This window comes from Chenopodium quinoa, unplaced genomic scaffold (assembly GCF_001683475.1).
Source record: "Chenopodium quinoa cultivar QQ74 unplaced genomic scaffold, ASM168347v1, whole genome shotgun sequence".
Classification (NCBI taxonomy): domain Eukaryota; kingdom Viridiplantae; phylum Streptophyta; class Magnoliopsida; order Caryophyllales; family Amaranthaceae; genus Chenopodium; species Chenopodium quinoa.
The window spans coordinates 5,470,037-5,489,761 of record NW_018742914.1 but is presented as its reverse complement, the minus strand read 5'-3'; the positions used below and the strand labels follow the sequence as shown (position 1 = coordinate 5,489,761).

Below are 19,725 nucleotides of genomic sequence, written 5' to 3'. Positions count from 1 at the left end.
GTAATATCTTTGTATCTGAATAAATTTATTAGTTTGATATTTACATTATTCACATACTAACTTTGACTTGAACTATTATTAATACTTGTATATAAAAACCAAATGTTATTAAATAAGTTAAACTAGTACAAAACTAAAGATACTTTGTTCAAATTGCGCATTAACATGTGTGTTGATCAAAGTAATACACTTAAATATATACAAATGGAGTTTATATTTCAACAATTTAACCCCTAATGAAATATGCATCTACTATAACTCTAAGAAAAAAAAAGAAAAAAAAAAAAACCTACCTAACTGAAAAGTACCCGATTTAAAATTCTACACGAACACAATAATGTACCATGAGATCCATGATTAAAACTAGACACAATGAAACCCAACTTGCTAACCTCAACTGACACCTCTTATTATCAACATCAATGAGAGTGAAGGATAACTCAATTGATTAGAGTTCCCCTCCCATTTCCAAAAGATTTTGGATCGATTCTCATCACGGTGATCAGGTTTCAAGTCTAGGGTTGGTTTCAAATCAGGTTCATGTCACCATTTTTTCAGATTCATACGGGTCGGTTTAAATTTGGGTTCAGGTCCGGTCAGCTTTTGACAACTCTACCATGATCTGCCCTTGTGGCTCTCTAAACACCAAAAATAAACCCCGATAACCCGACCCAAAACAATCCAACCAAACCCGGCCCATAGACCAGGTCTAGATCTCCTCAAAACGGGTAAAAATATCCTCTATGTTCTATCCTTGAAAACTCCCAACCTAAAACCCTCACACTCATTCTCAATTCTCAGACCTCCATTTTCTCTCTCCTCCACAACAATGGCGTCCACCATAACCCGCTCTCTCACCTCCCTCCGCCCCACCACAACCACCACACTCACCTCCTTCAAACGCCTCCTCAGTTCTCTCTCCTCCACCTCCATCACCCACCCTCCGCCCATCTCCGCCTTCCCTCGCCCAGCTCGTCCTTCCATCTTCATCTCCAACTCAGTCCGAGTCATCTCTGCAACTCGGTTCAACTCCATCCGATGCCGGGTCAACCGCTCTGGACCCTACTCGCCCCTCAACAACTCCGGTGGATCCAATTTTAGCGACCGCCCTCCGACGGAGATTGCGCCGCTGTTTCCTGGGTGTGATTATGAACATTGGTTGATTGTTATGGATAAGCCTGGTGGTGAAGGTGCTAATAAACAGCAGATGATTGATTGTTATGTTCAAACCCTAGCTAAAGTTCTTGGAAGGTAAATATTATCACTCTTTTCTTGTTTTGGGTTTTGTTTCTTTTATCTTAATTATTTCGTATTACTGTTTTAATCGATACCTTAATGCGTGATTTGTGTTGAATTTGTTGATTATTTATTTTCCTCCTGTTGTATTTAGGGTTCTCAATGTTTAGTGTGAATTGTTGCTATAATAATGTCATCAATTTATTAGCTTTATTGATTTTATGTTTATAAATTATTATTCAGTCTGGTGAAATGGGTGTTGTTTGTTTGGTTCATGATTTTGATATGTGAGGCTGCAAATTTTATTTTTATTTTGATGCTGAATTTTTGGGTAGAAAAATGATTAAAAATATTGATTGTTGAAAGTTGGAAGATTGATGTTCAATAGTTAAATTAACATTTCGTGTTCATTACTATGTAAATTGTAAGAGATAAAACAAATCAAGTTTTCTTTTTCTATTGTTTCAATAATTTTAGGGTGCTTTTACATGATTTAAACTGGATAGATTAATGACGCCAATTCGAAATACAATACCCTGGCCCTTGTAACTGCAAAACATTTTTTTGTTTTCTAAAACACCTATTCATGGATTGTTGTAGAGGGTTAAGGCAAATATTCTGTGTTCAAGTTAACACCTTCGACCTCCAAACAACTCCAAAAATCGGTGCCAACAACATTAAGTGGTAATGGTTTTCTTCAGTTTCATCTCAGGTTCTTGCCGTGTAAATTATGAATGTGATCAAGGCCTGATAATTGTTTCAGCTAGCATTTTATTTTGTGCAAACTCATTTGCCTTTTGTTGCCTATTGTGTTTTATTTATTTTTTTCACATCAATTCGTGTATGTACTTGAATGGAATAGAATAGAAATATAGAATAGTAGAGCATGTTTATTGGTCATTAAGAAGGTTATCAAGGCATTAGAAGGAGAAAGGTTAGCATGTCCTGTGTAGCTGTGTTCATGAATATGATGGTTATCTTTTGTTCAAGTAACATTATTTTATTATCTGATGATGATTCAGTGAAGAGGAAGCCAAGAAGAAAATATACAATGTCTCATGTGAGAGGTACTTTGGTTTCGGTTGTGAAGTTGATGAAGAAACTGCTAACAAAATGGAAGGTATGTGACTATGGAATAGTTTCTCATTTGATTGTTAAATATATTTTTCATATCGTCATCTTAAATTTTGATGCCTTTCTTTGTTGTAGGTTTGCCTGATGTCCTCTTTGTTCTTCCTGATTCTTATGTAGATGCTGAATACAAAGATTATGGAGGTAAATAGTTGGTGTATTTATCTTCTCACCCTCCAGCTCTATGTGGACTAAATAATTTAAGTGTGTGATAATATAAAAAAATGGATAGAGATGAGATTAAATATTGTAATTGCCTGGTTCAAGAAAAATGTTGCTGCCATTCATGGTTAAATGCCAATTTTGTCCATAATTTCATGCCTATCATATCCACTCCACTTCTTGCAACATCTGTGAAAGCTGTCACTGTGAATTTCATTCAAAGGACATTGTTTTGAATTCATTTGTTGGAGCGATGCATTATCTAATAAGTTATTAATTTGGTTGATACCATGTCCTCTTTCCTTTTTATGCAATATACTCCCATGTATATTTTATTGTCTTACAGCATACTAGCTTACTAGATAGTCATGAGTTGAGGAACCTTGACTCTTAAAGTATTATAACCTGCAAGACTGATTTGAAAATCAATTTGTTGATATGGTGAAGAGAAAAGCCTTGCCTAACTGTAATTGTCTAAGCTTGGGATTCACAGTGATTATGCTTATTGCATGCTTCCTCCTTTTAATGTTAGTTGATACATTTCGTTTAGGCACACTTGCAATGCCTAACTTCAAATAATAATATTTCTGGTTCAAAAATTATATAATTTTGATATTTGAAAATAGATGTTGAGAGACTTGAGACGGATCAAATTATCAAACAAAGACCCCACTCGACTATGTTTTAAACAATGTACTGTGTATTTTGTTGAATTTATTCAGTGTATTAGTCGTTTCCTGTTATCTATTATTTGAACCATTTGCTGCATTTTGGTGATCCATTAGCCATATGGTAGCCTTCTACTCAGTAGCCAACTGCAATTTTTAACTGAAAATGAAGATGTGTTTTTAATTGAAGTAATGAGTTAGCCGTGTCAAGTAATGCAGAGAATTATGCTTGTTTCTTTGTTCACATCCTTGATGCTTTAACTTGAAAGACAAATTGGTGCAAGGTCCCATCCTTTGACAACTTCTGAGTAAACAAACTTTAACAAATTACCCGAGTACCTATGATAAACCAATAAAGTGGTGTCATCCCTATTCATACTCCTTTCACTCGTACTGAATAAGGAATACTATGTGAAATCTAAATTGTAATCTGCTGTGTGTTTTTTTCAAATTATTTTCAGTTCAACGAAATCCATTTTAACTTGGCAAAAATGAAGTAATAAAAATTGAGCCTTATTGAGTGAAAAATATAGCTAGTTTTCATAAGAAAGAGAATAAACATAGACATAAACATTAATACGTACTCCCTCCGTCCCTAAATTACATTCCTACTTCTAGCATTTATTCCTCACATAATAGAGAGAAGTAGGAATGTAATTTAGGGACGCAGAGAGTATTATTCACTGGAGAAGAGCACAATTTGTGACTGCCTTGTAGCTTCTCCTAGCAATAGTTTTGAAATCATTATACTGAAATGCAGTATTTTTAATTTCTTGCAGCGGAGCTGTTCGTTAATGGTGAAATTGTCCAGAGATCTCCAGAAAGGCAAAGGAGAGTGGAACCAGTGCCACAAAGAAATCAAGACAGACCAAGATATAATGATAGGACTAGGTATCAAAGGAGGAGGGAAAATATGAGGTAGACTGCATGAATATGGACTGAAGAGGACCTGCGCTGGCTAATAACCTGGTTGTTTGCAAGTAATGTGTTCGGCATGGTCATGCTTGCTGTCTATCAGTATTTGTAGTGTCGCACTAGGCTCGCAATAGTCTATATGTAACTTCAGTGTCACAATAGGTTAAAAAAAGCGTTCTTTTTGTCTCTCCTTGTGGGACTTCTAGTTGTGGAAATGAGAACTTTTATATACTGTTTAGTTGATTTAAGTATATTCAGTAAGGACTCGTGTATAAAAATTTGTTTTGCAAGACTACTACTCCGTAATTGGTAAAATTAAGGAGACTTATCTATGACTAAGGGTCTGCTCTCTTCGGCTTATTTTCAGTTTATTTCAGTCAATGAGAACAGGCCCTACCGCCCTAAGGGTTTTGATCTGCTTTAAGAATTGTGATGGGGGGAAATAAAATATGTAGTATTGCAAACTACCGAATAAGTTCATTAAATCTCGAACTTTAGTAGCTCCATTCTTACAACAATAACAATTTAAAGATTTCTAAAATCAACAGATTCAACTATTGAACTTTGAATCCCATCGTCAATTGAAGTTGAGGATTGACCGTGAGGACAGAAAATTCTGTCTTGGGTACAAATAGTAAAGATTTCAAAAGGACACTAAAAGGCTAAAACTACAGGTAATAAGGATCGAGGTTAAAGATTTGGCAAACAAACTTGAGTCACTCCTCCAAGTGACTTGGTAGCAATGAAATGTTCATCTATTACTAACCTAGATTGAAGATTATACCAAGATGATCCTCCGAAAATAAACATCAACTCGCTAAAATCGACTCCCAAAACCAAACACACACTAAAATGAACCCAAATAGCTTGAAGATATCTAAAGACTAAATTACATCTTTCCAAAACCACACAAGTATACATCTTTCCACAACAAGAACTCCCACCTAATAATAAGCATTGAAATTAAATTCATTCCCAAACCTAAATTTTACAATCTACAGCTTTGGCTATAAATGACTATTGTATTTATTAAAACTAGCTATTTTCAATTTTTATTGATGATTTTCGAGAATTGATCTTTTTAGTTCAGAAAGTAATCTTATTTATTTCGGTAAATCCAAATAGATCTGCTATATTAACAAATTTCAATGATATAGTGGCAAACTCGTAAATATGAACGCTATTGTTCATTATTTTAATATTATTACTTTTGTCCGCTGTTGTTTAATTATTTTCAAGTTGATCAAGAGCGACATGTTTCTTACTGTTTGGCTGCATGTAACAGTGAAAGTGGGCTTTAGTTTTCATTTTCTCTCTCTTCTTCAATCATTCCCCCCCCCCCCCCTTCTATGAATTAATTACACCAACAATGCAACAAATTAATCAATGTAAATTTCAGTTCATCATTTGCACAAAAGAATGAGGTAATTTCTTTTAAATTTCGCAAAATAATTGTAGCAAATCAAGTATGGGATGCCATTGATGATTCTCAGCTTCAATGGATAATAAGAGGAGGCTCAACTTCAATGGTGAACAGAGAGGGAAAGCTCATCACCTACCCTTTATTTCTCAATTTGTTTTTAGGGTTTTCGTTTAATTCGATAGCAAAACCTACGTTGGTGTTGGTGATGTCGAAATTGGAGTAGCTTGAAGATGAGTGGGAAAAGGAGATGAAGGTGGGTGTGAGGAAGGAGAAAGAAGAAGATGAAGATTAACGTCACTTAAAATTACGCATATATCTCTGACTTACAATTTGAAAAGACTATAAATCCCCAGATAAACGTAAAACATTGATCTAGCATATCAATTGGATGTGGCTCTTTTGACTAATTATTCCAGAAACCATGAGGATCAATTTTACACAACTCTTGTATTTTCTCCCTCTATACATATTGTTCCACTCCTCATTTTAAACACCCACAATTCCAGAGTCTCTAACTCGTTTCTGTCCTTGGCTCCTCTCGTACTCTCGTAGTTGTAATTGCTACGCAAACACAAAGCTCCCCAATCAGTCCTTTCCCAACATAAAATTTACGAAGTGAATTAAAATTGAGATTTATATAATCATAACCCTACTTTTTTTCAGCTGGAGGGTTGGACCATATTACCCAAAATCTGTCCATTAAAAATTAATTAATTAAAAAAATAAGGTAATCACAAAACTGAAAAGATTACACGCGTATATGACGATCTAATAATCTTGCCTATCATCAAGAAGCAGTAATCCATTTTCTATCCCTATACTGTTTTTTTTATGCAACCGCAGAACCTCGAAAATGCAATCCAAGAGCTTTCTGTATTGCCCTTTCTCCTTTTACTGCAGTTTCCATCATCTTATTTCCATTCGCAAGATATATCAATACCCAAAAATGATGCTGAACAAACACCAACGTTGCAGCCTACAGAAGTTATGGCCAGAAAATTTTAGTCAGCAATGTGATATACTCGATATGCATGTAAAAAAACACTATGCCTACTAGCCATTCCAACTCATACTCGACTAAAAGATGAACCAAAGCAAAAATTCTTACCTATCCGTAATTTCTAAATAGATTTAGTCACCAGACACAAAAGTCTTCTCTTCATAATACTTTCGCTCACTCGCTGCTTTCTTCTCATTCCGTTTCTGCAAAAAACATCAGGAAGAATAGATCAGATAGCAACTCAACAAGATAAATCAGATAATCCAACAAAAGAGAACCCCCTTTCTTTTTATTAAAAATAAAATAGGTGCACAAATGCATTATTTGGTGGATGTATAAAGGTGTCTAAGTAGAGAAAAACCTAGATTAACTTTCAGATGAATACAAAAAGAAGAAACAGCTGACGGGAATGAGAAATGCACACCTGATAAGCTTCATGATTAGCAACAATTCTTTTAATAATTGTTGTAGTCGTTATGTCCAATGGACTTTCTATAACTTTGAAGATGCCCATACTTATAGGGACAGCATAAGGGTTGTCTTCTTCCTGTAAAATACAATTCGTGCTTTTTAATATCAAGCAGAGATCAAATAATACACTGAAGCGACAAAAAAAAATGAAGGATAATTTACCTGCTGGAAGTCATCACTCTCAGCTACAGTTCCATGTACCACCAATGAGATATTGAAAGTTGTAATCTGCACCAGCAACAAACAAGTAAAATATACAAAAATGCTAATGATGTAGTAAGATAGAGTATGTTTTGATTAATGTCAAAACAAAAACAATTATTTCTCTATATTAAAAAAATTTGCAAAATAGGAATTTTAGGTAAAAAGAGAAATGGAGCAAATTAATAAAAATATGAAAGGAAAAAAAAAAAAAAAGCAATTTAGCAAATGAACCATTTGTTATTAATTAAAATAAACAAAAGATAAACAGAACAGGCACAAAATCCTTGAAGAAAGAAAAAGGGAGCATTACTTTGCATTTTAACAAGATGCTCAATAATCAAATATCCAAGGGAGTGTCAATAGAATAAACTCCTATGTCCATTGACTCCATTGTTATGTTTTCAAGTGGTAGTATGACCATTTAGGCTAATTTAGACTTATTATCCCTCATTCTATTGGTCGCCTACAAAAATCAATTTCTCTGTACTTTTCTATATTAGATGTAACACCTTCAATTCATGATACAATCATAATGATATTTAAACATATATATCATCTAAAAAGATACACAGCTCAGTAAGTCTGATAAATAATAACAACAATTTCAGCAAAAGATTTCCATGTTTGCCTCTTTCCAAGGATTCAAATGGGTAAACAGAATGTGAGAGGATGGAGTCATTCATAATAGAGCCACCCGGGAGAGAGGGAAGCCAAGAGAAATTTATATTGGCATAAATGTCAACACAGCTGAACAAACAGAAAGATCGAGCACAATATTTTCAATACTGGCTAGAGCAAAACTTTTTTGACTATTGCTCCTCTGTCAATTCACAAAGTTTGTATAATGAAAGGGGGCACTATCAACAAGTGAAAAGAGAAACCACAAGCTACCAAATGGAAAAGAAAACTAACCGTATCTTTAGACACTTCCCAAGGAGCACCGATGATGACCTCGTCTACATAGCGACATGCCAAGACACTTAGGCTTCTTTCATGAAGATTCATTATTGGTTGATGACTACCTCGTTTAGCACTGTACAAATTAACACATTTAAACAAAGTTTCTTGAGAGAGAGAGTGAGAGAGAGGAGGAAAAGGGAAAATAGATTAAAAAAAAAACACTTATATCAAACTCATAAAGTTTAGGTAGGCATACCCACACCACCTTCATCACACACCCTAACCTCAGTAGGTGAAAGAGGAGGTGTAGTGGACGGAGACATTGGCAGGAGAATTATATTGGGGGGTAGAGTTGGAGGTAGATAAATAAATAAAGAAAACCACAGAAAACAAGACAAAAGGCTAACATTTTTCCTAAACAAATATAAATTAAAATCTACTAACTCCATCATCCAAAATTAGTTTCTTTGAGGGAAATTGAAGTTTTAGGGAACTTATCACTACATAGCTCAAGACACATAAATTCTCTCCAAGTATTTATTTATTTCATTCAAGTCTAAAGTGGTGTTGAAGGATACCGGGATGATTTTATAAATGTACTTGTGGGTGTGAATAAGGTCATATGACATACAAAGAAGGAAAAAGGACTACATATTTAAGGCAAAGAGATTATTATTGTTTATAAAGGCAATTACAATCTATGCTATATAACAACAGATACTACTAATGAAAGCGAACCCGGTCCTGGAATTATTACATGAGAAGGGCATAGATTATAACCTGACAGTCTGGTCAGTATGGATTCCAACAAGAAGGAAATCTCCTAATTCCCGAGCAAGCCGTAATATCTATGAGTCAAAAGAACATCGCAATTGAAGTTAGCATATAAATTTCATAGGTATACAACAATAAACTAAACAATGCAAACAAGAATAACAATGTGATCCGGCTCTATTCAACTTTACATGTCGTATTTTGGATCAGATCAGTTCATTTATGACTTATCTGAATCAGATGTGGAACTAAACTAGCTAAATTGAACTAGAGTTGCAAAGGCTTCATAAGGTGAAACAGCCAAATCCAATAGCACATATGAGTCTCATAAGTTATATGTCATAAGATACAATAAGAAGATTCAGTTGAACATAGAAGCTTGAAAATTCTATGCGCCTTAACCTTAACATACAATAGATAAAGGCCGGCAAGGCCACATAGAAAGTAATATTTAATCTCTCTTACAAAAAGGGAGGGAGGAGAAGCGACAGCATGTGGGCATAAGAAGGTGGAAAGCCGGAAAACAAGAAAAATTATGCCATAAAGCGTTAAAAAAAGAGAACACCATCATACCTCCACATGCCCTGCATGGAAAAGATCAAAAGCACCATCAATATAAACAATACGCGAATCTGGTTTAGGGCCCTGCAAACAGAAGGAGAAACAATACATCACTTATCATAAAGACTGCACAATTCATGCATGATATCAAGCAGATCATACAATTTAATTCAGACTGTCAGTGAAATTTATGCACTCTAATTAAGTATGGTATATACCTAGTTTGCAAGAAGTGCAAAAATGCTTCAGTCTTTTTAATCTCTTTCTAGATTTAGGATTTCAAAAGTCTTAGCATAGCTGCATACAAATTCAAGGATGCCTGTGCAAGATACAATGACGTAACTGTTTATACCAAATTATTGGCATAAGATGCTTCTTCACTTTTCCCTCCCTCTTGTTGTCTTTTTTTCATGGTTCATGGCCCAACACTTTTTATTTACAAACCCTGGAATCTAACTGAGCTCAAGTACTACATTGAGCACACTGTAATATAAAATCCCTGAATTGAACTTACCTGAACTTAGAAGCCCTAAGATATACATATCGGAACTTATTAGCCCTAGATTGAGCTGTTCCGAAATTAAAATATTCAGTTATATGCCCTGAGCAGAAGTACAGAACTTACTTGGGCTTTCTGAGCTAGTTAACTTATGTGGAAACCTGAGCTTTAAATAAATGGAGAGAAAAAACGGCCCAAGCATACTCATCTACATTTAAGAGGCTCTTTAAACCAACTAAACCAACCCCTGCACAGCTAGATCACATGCAAGTTCTTCTATGATTATACTATGTCATAGGCATGTAGCATTAACAATCAATAACAAAAAGGCTATCCTCACACAATCACCCACGCTTATCGCCACATGTTTCTCACTTCGCATTAAACCTCGAATCCCCTTAGAGGCTTAGATATTCAGGCAATGCACTGAAGGATTTACCAGGTCACCTCTATTCCCAAAGCATTGTAGGTGTATATTCACTTTCTCTATACAGCTGTGACCACTTTGCTTGAGTAGCTTCATTTCCAATCTTATCCTTGAATGTGTGACTAAATGAGACACCCATCGTACCATCCTCATTCTGTGAAATACCTTGCAAATACATTAAAGCTTCATTTCCAACAAGTATTTAGGGAAGTTAATGAAGTGGCTCGCACTCTGGCTCATCTTAGCCCCATAGATTTCTCTACTAGAGTAGTGGAGTATTGATACTTAGTTGCTTGCCATCAAAAATTAAAACAAATAAAAAATACTGAAAGCTGTTGTGAGAATGGGTGGATGATTTAATCACCACATACTGAATTTTAATTCCCTCAAATGACTGGTCCTATGTATTTCTATTTCCTGTGGAAATGCTCACTCTCTAATTATTGATACTGTGTAGATTTAATTTGATATACTATATAAAAGATTGTGATTGCGGTAGCCTGCAAGTTGGATACAACACAATGGTGATAGCACTAGTGCAAATAATTTGATTGTTAATCTCACTTTAAGATGAATTATCTGATTTTCCCATAATAGCATTAGCAATATCTCTATACAAATTTTTGGATAAATTTAGCATTTTTAATTCACCTCCTTTCATTTGTTATATCCTTTCTATCTCTCTCTGTTCTCTCTCACTTATAATCTGAAAGTCATCATTACCAGGGCAGCAAAGCAATTCATCAATTTGTTAGTACCAATACTCCAATTTCATTGGGCCCTAAGAGAGATCAAAGAAGTACCAAAATCTTCAAAAATATGCTATGTTCTCTTGCTCAATACTACTTCCTCTCCTCGTTAGTTCTATTCTTTTTATCCTCCCCCTGTGCTCTCTCACTTATAATCTGAAAGTCTTCATCAACAGGGCAACAAAGCAATTCATCAATTTGTTACCTCCAATACTTGAATTTTGTAGGGCCATAGGGGAGATTTTTTTTTTTAAAAAATTAAAGAATCTGCTCTGCTTCTTTTGCTCAATATTACCTAGCTAGTAGCTAGCTCACTCCCTACCTCACCCCAGTGATCTCAACCCCTTCTCCCTAACCCCATAAATTTCCATATATGTTTGCCTAATGGAATCAAAATTCTTTCACATTTCTAATGGCCATGGTGCACAATATGGAATGATCAGACTGACATAGACCTTAGCCATCTCCTAGTGTCTAAATCTAATAGAACTAAGATCTGACTACTGACTATTAAACCCTAGGGGATGCCAGGTGGACTTAACTCTCCAAAAGTCTTATTGCATAGGAAGGGTAAGTAGTGAAGAACTGAAGTTTAGTGCTTTTGCTTTATTCAAAGTTAGTATCCTTTTTTTCCAGCAGAAGAGAGCAACAAGAACAATAAAATATATCCAAAGTAGGAGATGAGCTGTTTAAATTTTTTACTTACTAAGCATAAACCTATCAATTTCACTATGAAAATAGGATTACAGCATAACTGCAAAGTGACTATCATTATGTTAGCTCCCACCTATCTTTTTCTGTCAGAAGTTATATGTTGTTATATAAGTTAAGGTTGTTAAGCGTATATAAGAAAAAATAATTCACCGACTAAAACCCAAAAAACTAGGGGTGAGAACCCATGACAAACCACAATTTAAAAATTCTTTCCACACCCATTTCACACACCAGGATATGCAGAAGAACAAAATAACAATGTTCTTGTTTCAAACAAAAGTACTCAAGGAGTAATGGGTTTTCCGTTTCTTACACTGATTTGTTATATGTCTGTAATTATTCTAAGACAGACTTTGTGAGATTGGAATGTGTAGCCTCATTTGTTTAGAATTTATATCCAGTATGATACCTTCAACACACACTTAAAAAATAAAATATAATGAAACTGTTTCTAGACCACAATGACTAAAGATATCCTGAATTGATTCATTTTTCGAGTGGTCTTAACATATCTAATACTTCGTATCGACTAATAGTCAATGTATAGTTGTCCATGATGATGATTAATCATTTCCAAAGATAGCAATATGACTTATGCAATCTAATCATGTTTCCAACTCTTACAAAAATATCCTAATATAATAATTTGAGGATTCAAATTAACATGAAATTTGAGGATTCAAATGAACAAATGTAACAAGCTGTATATGAAAGATTGAAAAAAAAAAGGAAAAACCCCATTCCGAAAGTCAATACTCTAGTTGTTTACAGGGGAAGTTAGGTACCTTTCCATTTGAAAACTGAACAATTCTGCGAGATGTTGGAAAAAAGTGCGAGATACAAGTTCCACTACGGTCATCAAACTTTTGGCTATGGCCATGACTGAACTGTCTCTGGAGGGAAGAGTGATTGGATTTTTCATTAGAAGACCTTTCTCTAACACAAAGAAGCATACGTCCTGCACAGGGCCACTAAATGTATCAGGAAAACACATAAGTTACAGTACCAAATGAAAACCATATGCATGAGTCTAAAGCTACTTAACAAATAACTTATATAGCAAAGGTGCAGCAGGTGAATATTGTCACTGAACCAAAAGCCAAATAGCTAGAAAAATACCATTTTACATTAGATTAAGCATAATGAAGGGCGAATAAATCAAATATTAGAATAGAGTTACTACCAACAATGTCTGTACTGGACACTCCTTCAGTGCGTTTGATCTGCTTAAAACGGCCAGCTCTTTTGGCCAGAGCGTAAGCATCAGATCCATCGGGAAGAAGACATGGGTCATCCCCATGAATAATGTAGTCAATATCATATTCATCAAAAAGCTTCTTCATAAAATCTTCAGTAATTGCATAAGGAGCATCAGGAATGACCTCATCCACCCATTTTACAGCTTGGACCATGATCATCCTGTCAAAAAGTTTGATATTAAAGAGCTATTGTGATCACAATCTCTAACAGTATAGCTATGCAACAATTGACAATATCCCTTAACTTTTCAGAATTAGAGTTAAACATGTAACAATAACTTCATCCAGATTACCAGCAATATTTGCAAGCTTTAAGTCGTTAAATAATTAAAATATCAATCTTAAGTCAATGCTCTTCTTATTACCTAAGACACTAAGTCAAAGGAAATATCTTCCATATATATACTTCACATGCTCTCTTCATACTAACGATAACAATTTAATGACATTCCGTGAAAGAAACCTCACAACCTTATATAGAAGTTTTTTTTCCAAGAGAACATATAACATCTCTAGCAATTGTAATACCCCATAGTCAACCTAAGAACATCATATTCAAAACCCCTAAAAATCTCACTATCAAATATAAACAAAATGGTGATCTACTTCAGTTGTCATTTGGAAATTGTGACTACTCAAACATGCTAACACATACATAGTTAACTTTGCTAATAATCATTTAGATTCCAAAATTGACAATGTAACAACACATCAAAACTACAACAATCAATCATCTACGACCGCCTTTGCCTCAGCAGAACAAACCAGAATACTTCCTGGCTAGCTTGCGCAACAACCTAATTCGGGTTTTTTATACAAATACATGAAATTCAAGTCTCAATCAGCTCACTTGAGTACACACAACATTGACAGGCATGAAACATCACAAATAAAATAACCCATTTCACAAACTTCAACATAATTCAAAAAATCCAGCTGAAACACCCCAAAAATACAAGAATTTCAAATAAAATCAGAGAAAAAAGAGACACCTTTCATGAAGAGGAGTAACAGGAGGACCCTTATTAGCAGTGATTTCAGCATCACTAACAACACCAACAACTAATTGGTCCCCAAGATTTCGAGCTTGACGAAGAGCATTACAATGGCCATAATGCATCATATCAAAACACCCATCCATATAAACACGAATTGGCTTCTTCTTCTTCCGAACCCATAATTCTAGGGTTTCCGATAACCCAGTAGCATGAATCCCCCAAATTGATAACCCTAATGCCACACCTCCCACCACACATTTCGCAATTAACCTCAATTTCTGTTCTCCATTATTCTCAACAATTGAATCCGACGCCATTGTTATGAATTTGATGATTCTTTTTTTCTTCAAATTAAGCTGGGCATAAAATGGGTAATTCTGACTATTGCCTTAGATTTCTGGGAAAATGGGGGTTTTGTTTGTTGACGTTAAAGATGATATCTTTCTGATTTTCTTCTGAGTATGTTGTAGAGAAATCTGGAGGAATTGATTCTGTCACAGAAAAAGTGATGCTTTAGTTTATCAACAAGTTCTCAAGTTAAAGGTTAAAGTACTATATTAGGCAATGAATGTGTCTTGTGTGTGATTTGGATTCTTAGTTGAAAAGGTACTGTGTGACTTCTTTGTGTGTTAAGAGGGTACTTTCCCTTAAAGATAAAAGGTACTTTCCCCTAAAGTTAAAGGTACTTTGTGTCATTGTATGTTAAAATAGGTTGTTAACGCTGTGATCAATTTTGGATCGGGTTGAATAGGGTGTTAACGCGTGATCAATTTTGGGTCGGGTTGATTGGGGTTAGATAAAAGACAAATCAGGTGGAAATAGGTTTATTTTGAATGCATTGAATCAACTTTGAAAATTATTAGGTCTTGTTACTTTAGTGTGGTTTCAAATCAAATTGGGTCATAATTTAGGAGGTCACGGCCATTTCAATTGAAACACATTGGGTATGTTTACATTCCTATTGGTTCAAGTTATAATCGAGTAAGGATGTAACCGAGATAGGTCATACATCTTATTCAAATGGCTCAAATTAGAAACATATTTAACTGAGTTGAAGTGGCTTAGGAATATCTGTTGATTTATAATCAATCGATGTTTTAATGACTTTGGTTAATCTGGTAATGAACTAGTGGTAGTGATGCTAATAAGTCAATACGTTTGCAAACAACTCGCAAGGAAGCCCTGTAAAATCTCGCTCATTAATTGAACAAACTTGAACAATAGTTTAAGGCTCATTTACTAAACAAACTTTACTTAACCAATAATATGTTCAACTCATCAGTGTAACATCTCAATTAAAATTTTAATAAAATAAAACTTGTTTTTGTTAATATATGGAATACTATAGAATGATAAAATACATGTTTACACAAGTTTTTCTCAAGTTCAAACACTTTTCGATAGTAAATGGCTCGGGATAAATGGGTCACAAGTCTTAAACGGTTCAAACATAACAGGTTAAGTCCTTACGGAATTACGAGTTGAAACAAGTCAGTTATTCATATTTACTCGGGTTGTAAATGGCTTGGATTTCTAGCACATGTTGTAGACAATTTAAATGAACTAGATTGGGGCCGTAAACGGTTTTAGTATACTGTGCTAAGAAATAAATTAATAAACTAAACTTATCAAATAGACAAATACCAACGACATTGGTTTTGGGAAAAGATATTATGTATCAAGACTTTTAGGTATATAATCAATCTAGAATTATATAGGCTTGGGGAGCAAGTAAAATATCAAAATTGATGTGGGTTTCTAGGTTAGCGTGAATAAAATGTTTTACACTTATTAGAAAATTGTGATGATTTATTGAAGAGGAAAATTATCAAGAGGGTTAGGGCCTGTTCTCTTCCGTTGAAATTCAGTTCAGTTCAGTTCAGTTCAGCTCTTAATTTATGTCTAATGATATTGCTAATGATATAAAGCCAAATTTTATTATTTTAAGCTCTTATTACAACAACAACAACAACAACAACAACAACAACAACAACAACAACAACAACAACAACAACAACAACAACAACAACAACAACAACAACAATAATAATAATAATAATAATATTAACAATAATAATAATAATCAATAAGTAATAAATAATAAATAATAATAATAATAATCAATAAATAATAATAATAATAATAATAATAATAATAAAGAATACTAATAATAATAATCAATAAATAATAATAATAATAATAATAATAATAATCAAATTAATAATAATAATAATAATAATAATAATATTAATAATAATATGTACATTTGCATATACACATATGTATAGTAATAAATAATCAATAAATAATCAAAGATCACTAATTTCTAATTAGAAATTACTAATTAATAAGTTCAGTTTAGTTCAGTTCAGCTGAGTTCAGTCAATCAGAACAGGCCCTTAATGATGGTTTATTGAGGAGGAAAATCATCCATGATGGTTTTTTGAGTAGGATAATCATTAAGAGGGTGAAAATAATGATGATTTATTGAGGAGGATAACCACCAAGAAGGTTATTAACTTATTTTGTTGGAAGACTGGGAACTTAATTAATAAAACAATATTTTTGTTTGAAGGGAAGAAATCCAAATTCTTCATAAACACTGTCTCTTTTATTATCGTGTTTTGCTATTTATTTTATATTGTGTTTGAGGGTAAATTCCAAAATCGTTCCATTGTACACATCTGTTATAACATAACGAGTTGAGTTTAATTTCTCATCTAATATTGTCATATATATAACTTTCAAAATTTATGTATGAGGTTATGCAATTTTTTCCTGTCTTTTATACCACTATATTAATTGTTGTGAGAGTGTTGGGCAAAAACTTGTTAACAATCGCGCAATTGACCTCGCTAGGACTTGGGGTCATTTAAAGTAGCTCAAAGGTACGCCCCTAAAGTTACTACCTTTAACAACAAATACTCTAACTTTGAATAATATTTATAAGAATTGCTTTTAAATAATTTTAAAAGAAGTATTAGAAAAATGAAATGAACTAGATAGAGATATTGTACATTCACCCTCAAACACACATACAAAAACATAATTATAAAAACAGATATTCAAGCTGCACAATAATTAGACATAATGATAGATTAAAATAGAATTACCTCTATCATTGTTGTTACACAATCAGAAAAAGTTAACCGGTTTCAAAACATGAAAGATATACAGTACGTATTACTCTTTATGTCGTCTTTTGTTATTAGCACCATGAGCTCATTTTATGTAAGAGCTTTAACATAAAGGGACAAAAGGGAGTATAAACTAATCTTGACTATTAGAGGCAAATCTATAAGCTAAGACTAAGAAAAACCTAGAAGCAGTTCGATTGTTGTTATATGTTGATGATGTCCCTTTTGCTTGTTGCTAAATTGCTACTGTAGTAACTTCGTCTGTTGTCTGTTAGCGCTAGCTCCATTTGATTATCTGTTGATAAGGGACGTTAATTGGGCTTCTTAGTTATGTGTTCTAGTGGCTTAGTGGGCTTCCTCCTTTGGACTGGTCCAAATAAATAAAAAACTTAAATAAATAAATAAATACTTGTTCATTTCACCTTATTTTTGCTAAAATGAAATTAATTTTATCGATCTGAAATTATTTTATTGTATTGAAGCTATTTTTGATAAATTGAAATAATTTTTACTGATTCTCTATTTTATCGAGGGTGGGAAGAAGCAAATGCACGGGAAGGAAGAAGAAGATAGGAGGAGGAAGATGATGAATTTTGCAAACGTCCGTCATCTAGGTCCACATGTCACTGTCATATGACAATTAAAGAACAAAATATTGTGTTATTTCAATGGGCCAACGCGAAAGCCAATGCATTTGTAATACAAATATTGCGTGAGATAAACAACCTAGGTTTATCTCTGTTATAAATCTGGGCTCCCTCGTCAAACTCATATTATGCATGAGAAACTCGAATGTCATTTAGAGAAGTTGTTGGCTCAATTTTAGGTTTTCTTTTTCCATCATGTGTCTCAATAGCCCGGTCGAGTAGTTGGTTATGTAAAAATCGAGAACTTTATTATTAGGCCATCAAATTAAAAATTACTCCATATCTAAATATTAACCTGGACTAGAAAATAACTTTTCTTATTTATTTTCTCAAGTTAAGTTAGGGTACATTCTCGAAAGAAGATTTAACTAACTTTTGTATATTTCCTTTTAATAGAAAAATGACGCAATATTAATAGGTCAAACCCTCTTTTTACCAAAATGTCATACTAACTAAACAAAATTGTTGACTTATTTATTTGGACTTCTCAAATTTTACCACAGATTATATTTAATTTACACAAAATAAAAAATATGAGTATGGTATCATATTTATGTGAGATCTTATTAGATTCGTGTTTTAAGTACGTGGGATTTGAAGATAATTACATTTTAAGATATATCTTTAAGATTGGGAAAAATTAAATGGAACAAACAAATAATGACATACGAAGTATGTATCTTGTACTCCCTTTATTTTGGAATAATTGCAACACTTTTCTTTTATATCTATTTCATAATAACTGCAACAATTTCTTATTTAATAAGGACTCATTACTATTTTATTTTTGCTCTTCCGATCAACCCTACTTACAATTTTTTTTTTTATTCTCCCTCAACAATTAGAGATATCCCACTAACTATACTTTATATTATAATCCCCACCTTATACGTTTCTACAACTCTATAGTACGTTGAACACCTACGGATGAGATGATTATGAAACGAAGGTAGTAATATAAATAGACCACAACAACCTCTCTATGGCTCCATCCAAACTCAAAACAGCACATCTATTGTATGCAAAAGTACATGAAACCAAAGTAATTCCTACAATTGGCAACAATTGACAAGAGTATAGACAGAGAGTTTTTGTGGGGGGACATGTGATGTAGAAAACGCCAACAACATCAAGTAAAAGGAAAAAAGGCAACTCCAAACAAAGCCAGCATTTATGTTCTGTAACTTCAACCAAAGTTGATACAACCAACAACTCACTCACGCCAGACGCCAGCGCCCGAGAGTGCATCAGTGCATGTGCATATACTTGAATTGTTGTTGCTACGTTAGTTAATAAACGAAACACACTAACAGCAAACAAACATTAAGCAAGAGAGAATATACAGACATGCTGCTGCTTCCTAGCCACATAAACTTTGCGTGTTTGGGGCTGCATTGTTACTCACGCATCATGCCAGCGATTCCGTTATTTGTAACTGACTAGTGCGGAGTACTTCGTAGTTAAGGCTCTATATCTATGGTTAAAAAACGACATGAGAATGATTTAGAGAAATTTAAAAAGACACGGAAAAAACTTGTGCTTCAATTTAATTTGCATGAACATAATCGTCTAAGTTGCCTAATTAGATATAACATGTCTCATTAGGTCATACCAACTAACACAACTTTTTTTTTAAGTCCAATTTACCTCTTCTAAAACCCCAATTGTTTTGCTTGTCCATCCGGTTCACCGGAGCTTAGCTCCGACTACATCCGAATCCGACTCGGGTAGCACATTTGAATTATGGTGGATGAGTCTCCCAACAAGAGTTTCTGCATACGGTGAGACTCGAACCCTTAAGCGACATCAAGTTGCTTGCCACTTAAGCCAACTCTTGTTAGTGTTTTGCT

General features: G+C 33.9%; 2 protein-coding genes across 2 annotated transcripts; one reads left to right on the top strand and one right to left on the bottom strand.

The window, feature by feature from the left end:
- Positions 1-742: 742 nt before the first annotated feature.
- On the top strand, positions 743-4,472 carry LOC110727988 (multiple organellar RNA editing factor 2, chloroplastic-like). The gene is made up of 4 exons (XM_021907588.1): positions 743-1,251; positions 2,259-2,356; positions 2,446-2,511; positions 3,977-4,472. Exons 1-4 carry the CDS (start codon positions 830-832, stop codon positions 4,117-4,119), a joined length of 729 nt encoding a protein of 242 aa, XP_021763280.1. The 5' UTR covers positions 743-829; the 3' UTR covers positions 4,120-4,472.
- Positions 4,473-6,142: 1,670 nt separating this feature from the next.
- LOC110727987 (ethanolamine-phosphate cytidylyltransferase-like) lies at positions 6,143-14,691 on the bottom strand. The gene is made up of 10 exons (XM_021907587.1): positions 14,086-14,691; positions 13,018-13,253; positions 12,620-12,792; positions 9,458-9,529; positions 8,891-8,958; positions 8,123-8,243; positions 7,169-7,234; positions 6,960-7,082; positions 6,644-6,738; positions 6,143-6,511 (listed from the first exon to the last, which is right to left on the bottom strand). The coding sequence occupies exons 1-9, from the start codon at positions 14,406-14,408 to the stop codon at positions 6,667-6,669; spliced, it is 1,254 nt and encodes a 417-aa protein (XP_021763279.1). The 5' UTR covers positions 14,409-14,691; the 3' UTR covers positions 6,143-6,511; positions 6,644-6,666.
- Positions 14,692-19,725: the final 5,034 nt, after the last annotated feature.

What these genes read in the sequence shown, in the direction of transcription:
- LOC110727988 (XM_021907588.1), top strand. Translation starts at nt 830, where the DNA reads ATGGCGTCCACCATAACCCGCTCTCTCACCTCCCTCCGCCCCACCACA. An exon ending in AACTGCTAACAAAATGGAAG is followed by an intron (nt 2,357 to 2,445) that starts GTATGTGACTAT and finishes TCTTTGTTGTAG; the next exon opens with GTTTGCCTGATGTCCTCTTT. An exon ending in TGAATACAAAGATTATGGAG is followed by an intron (nt 2,512 to 3,976) that starts GTAAATAGTTGG and finishes AATTTCTTGCAG; the next exon opens with CGGAGCTGTTCGTTAATGGT.
- LOC110727987 (XM_021907587.1), bottom strand. Translation starts at nt 14,408, where the DNA reads ATGGCGTCGGATTCAATTGTTGAGAATAATGGAGAACAGAAATTGAGG. An exon ending in GTTACTCCTCTTCATGAAAG is followed by an intron (nt 13,254 to 14,085) that starts GTGTCTCTTTTT and finishes ACTTTTTGACAG; the next exon opens with GATGATCATGGTCCAAGCTG. An exon ending in CATACTGACCAGACTGTCAG is followed by an intron (nt 8,244 to 8,890) that starts GTTATAATCTAT and finishes TAATTTGTACAG; the next exon opens with TGCTAAACGAGGTAGTCATC.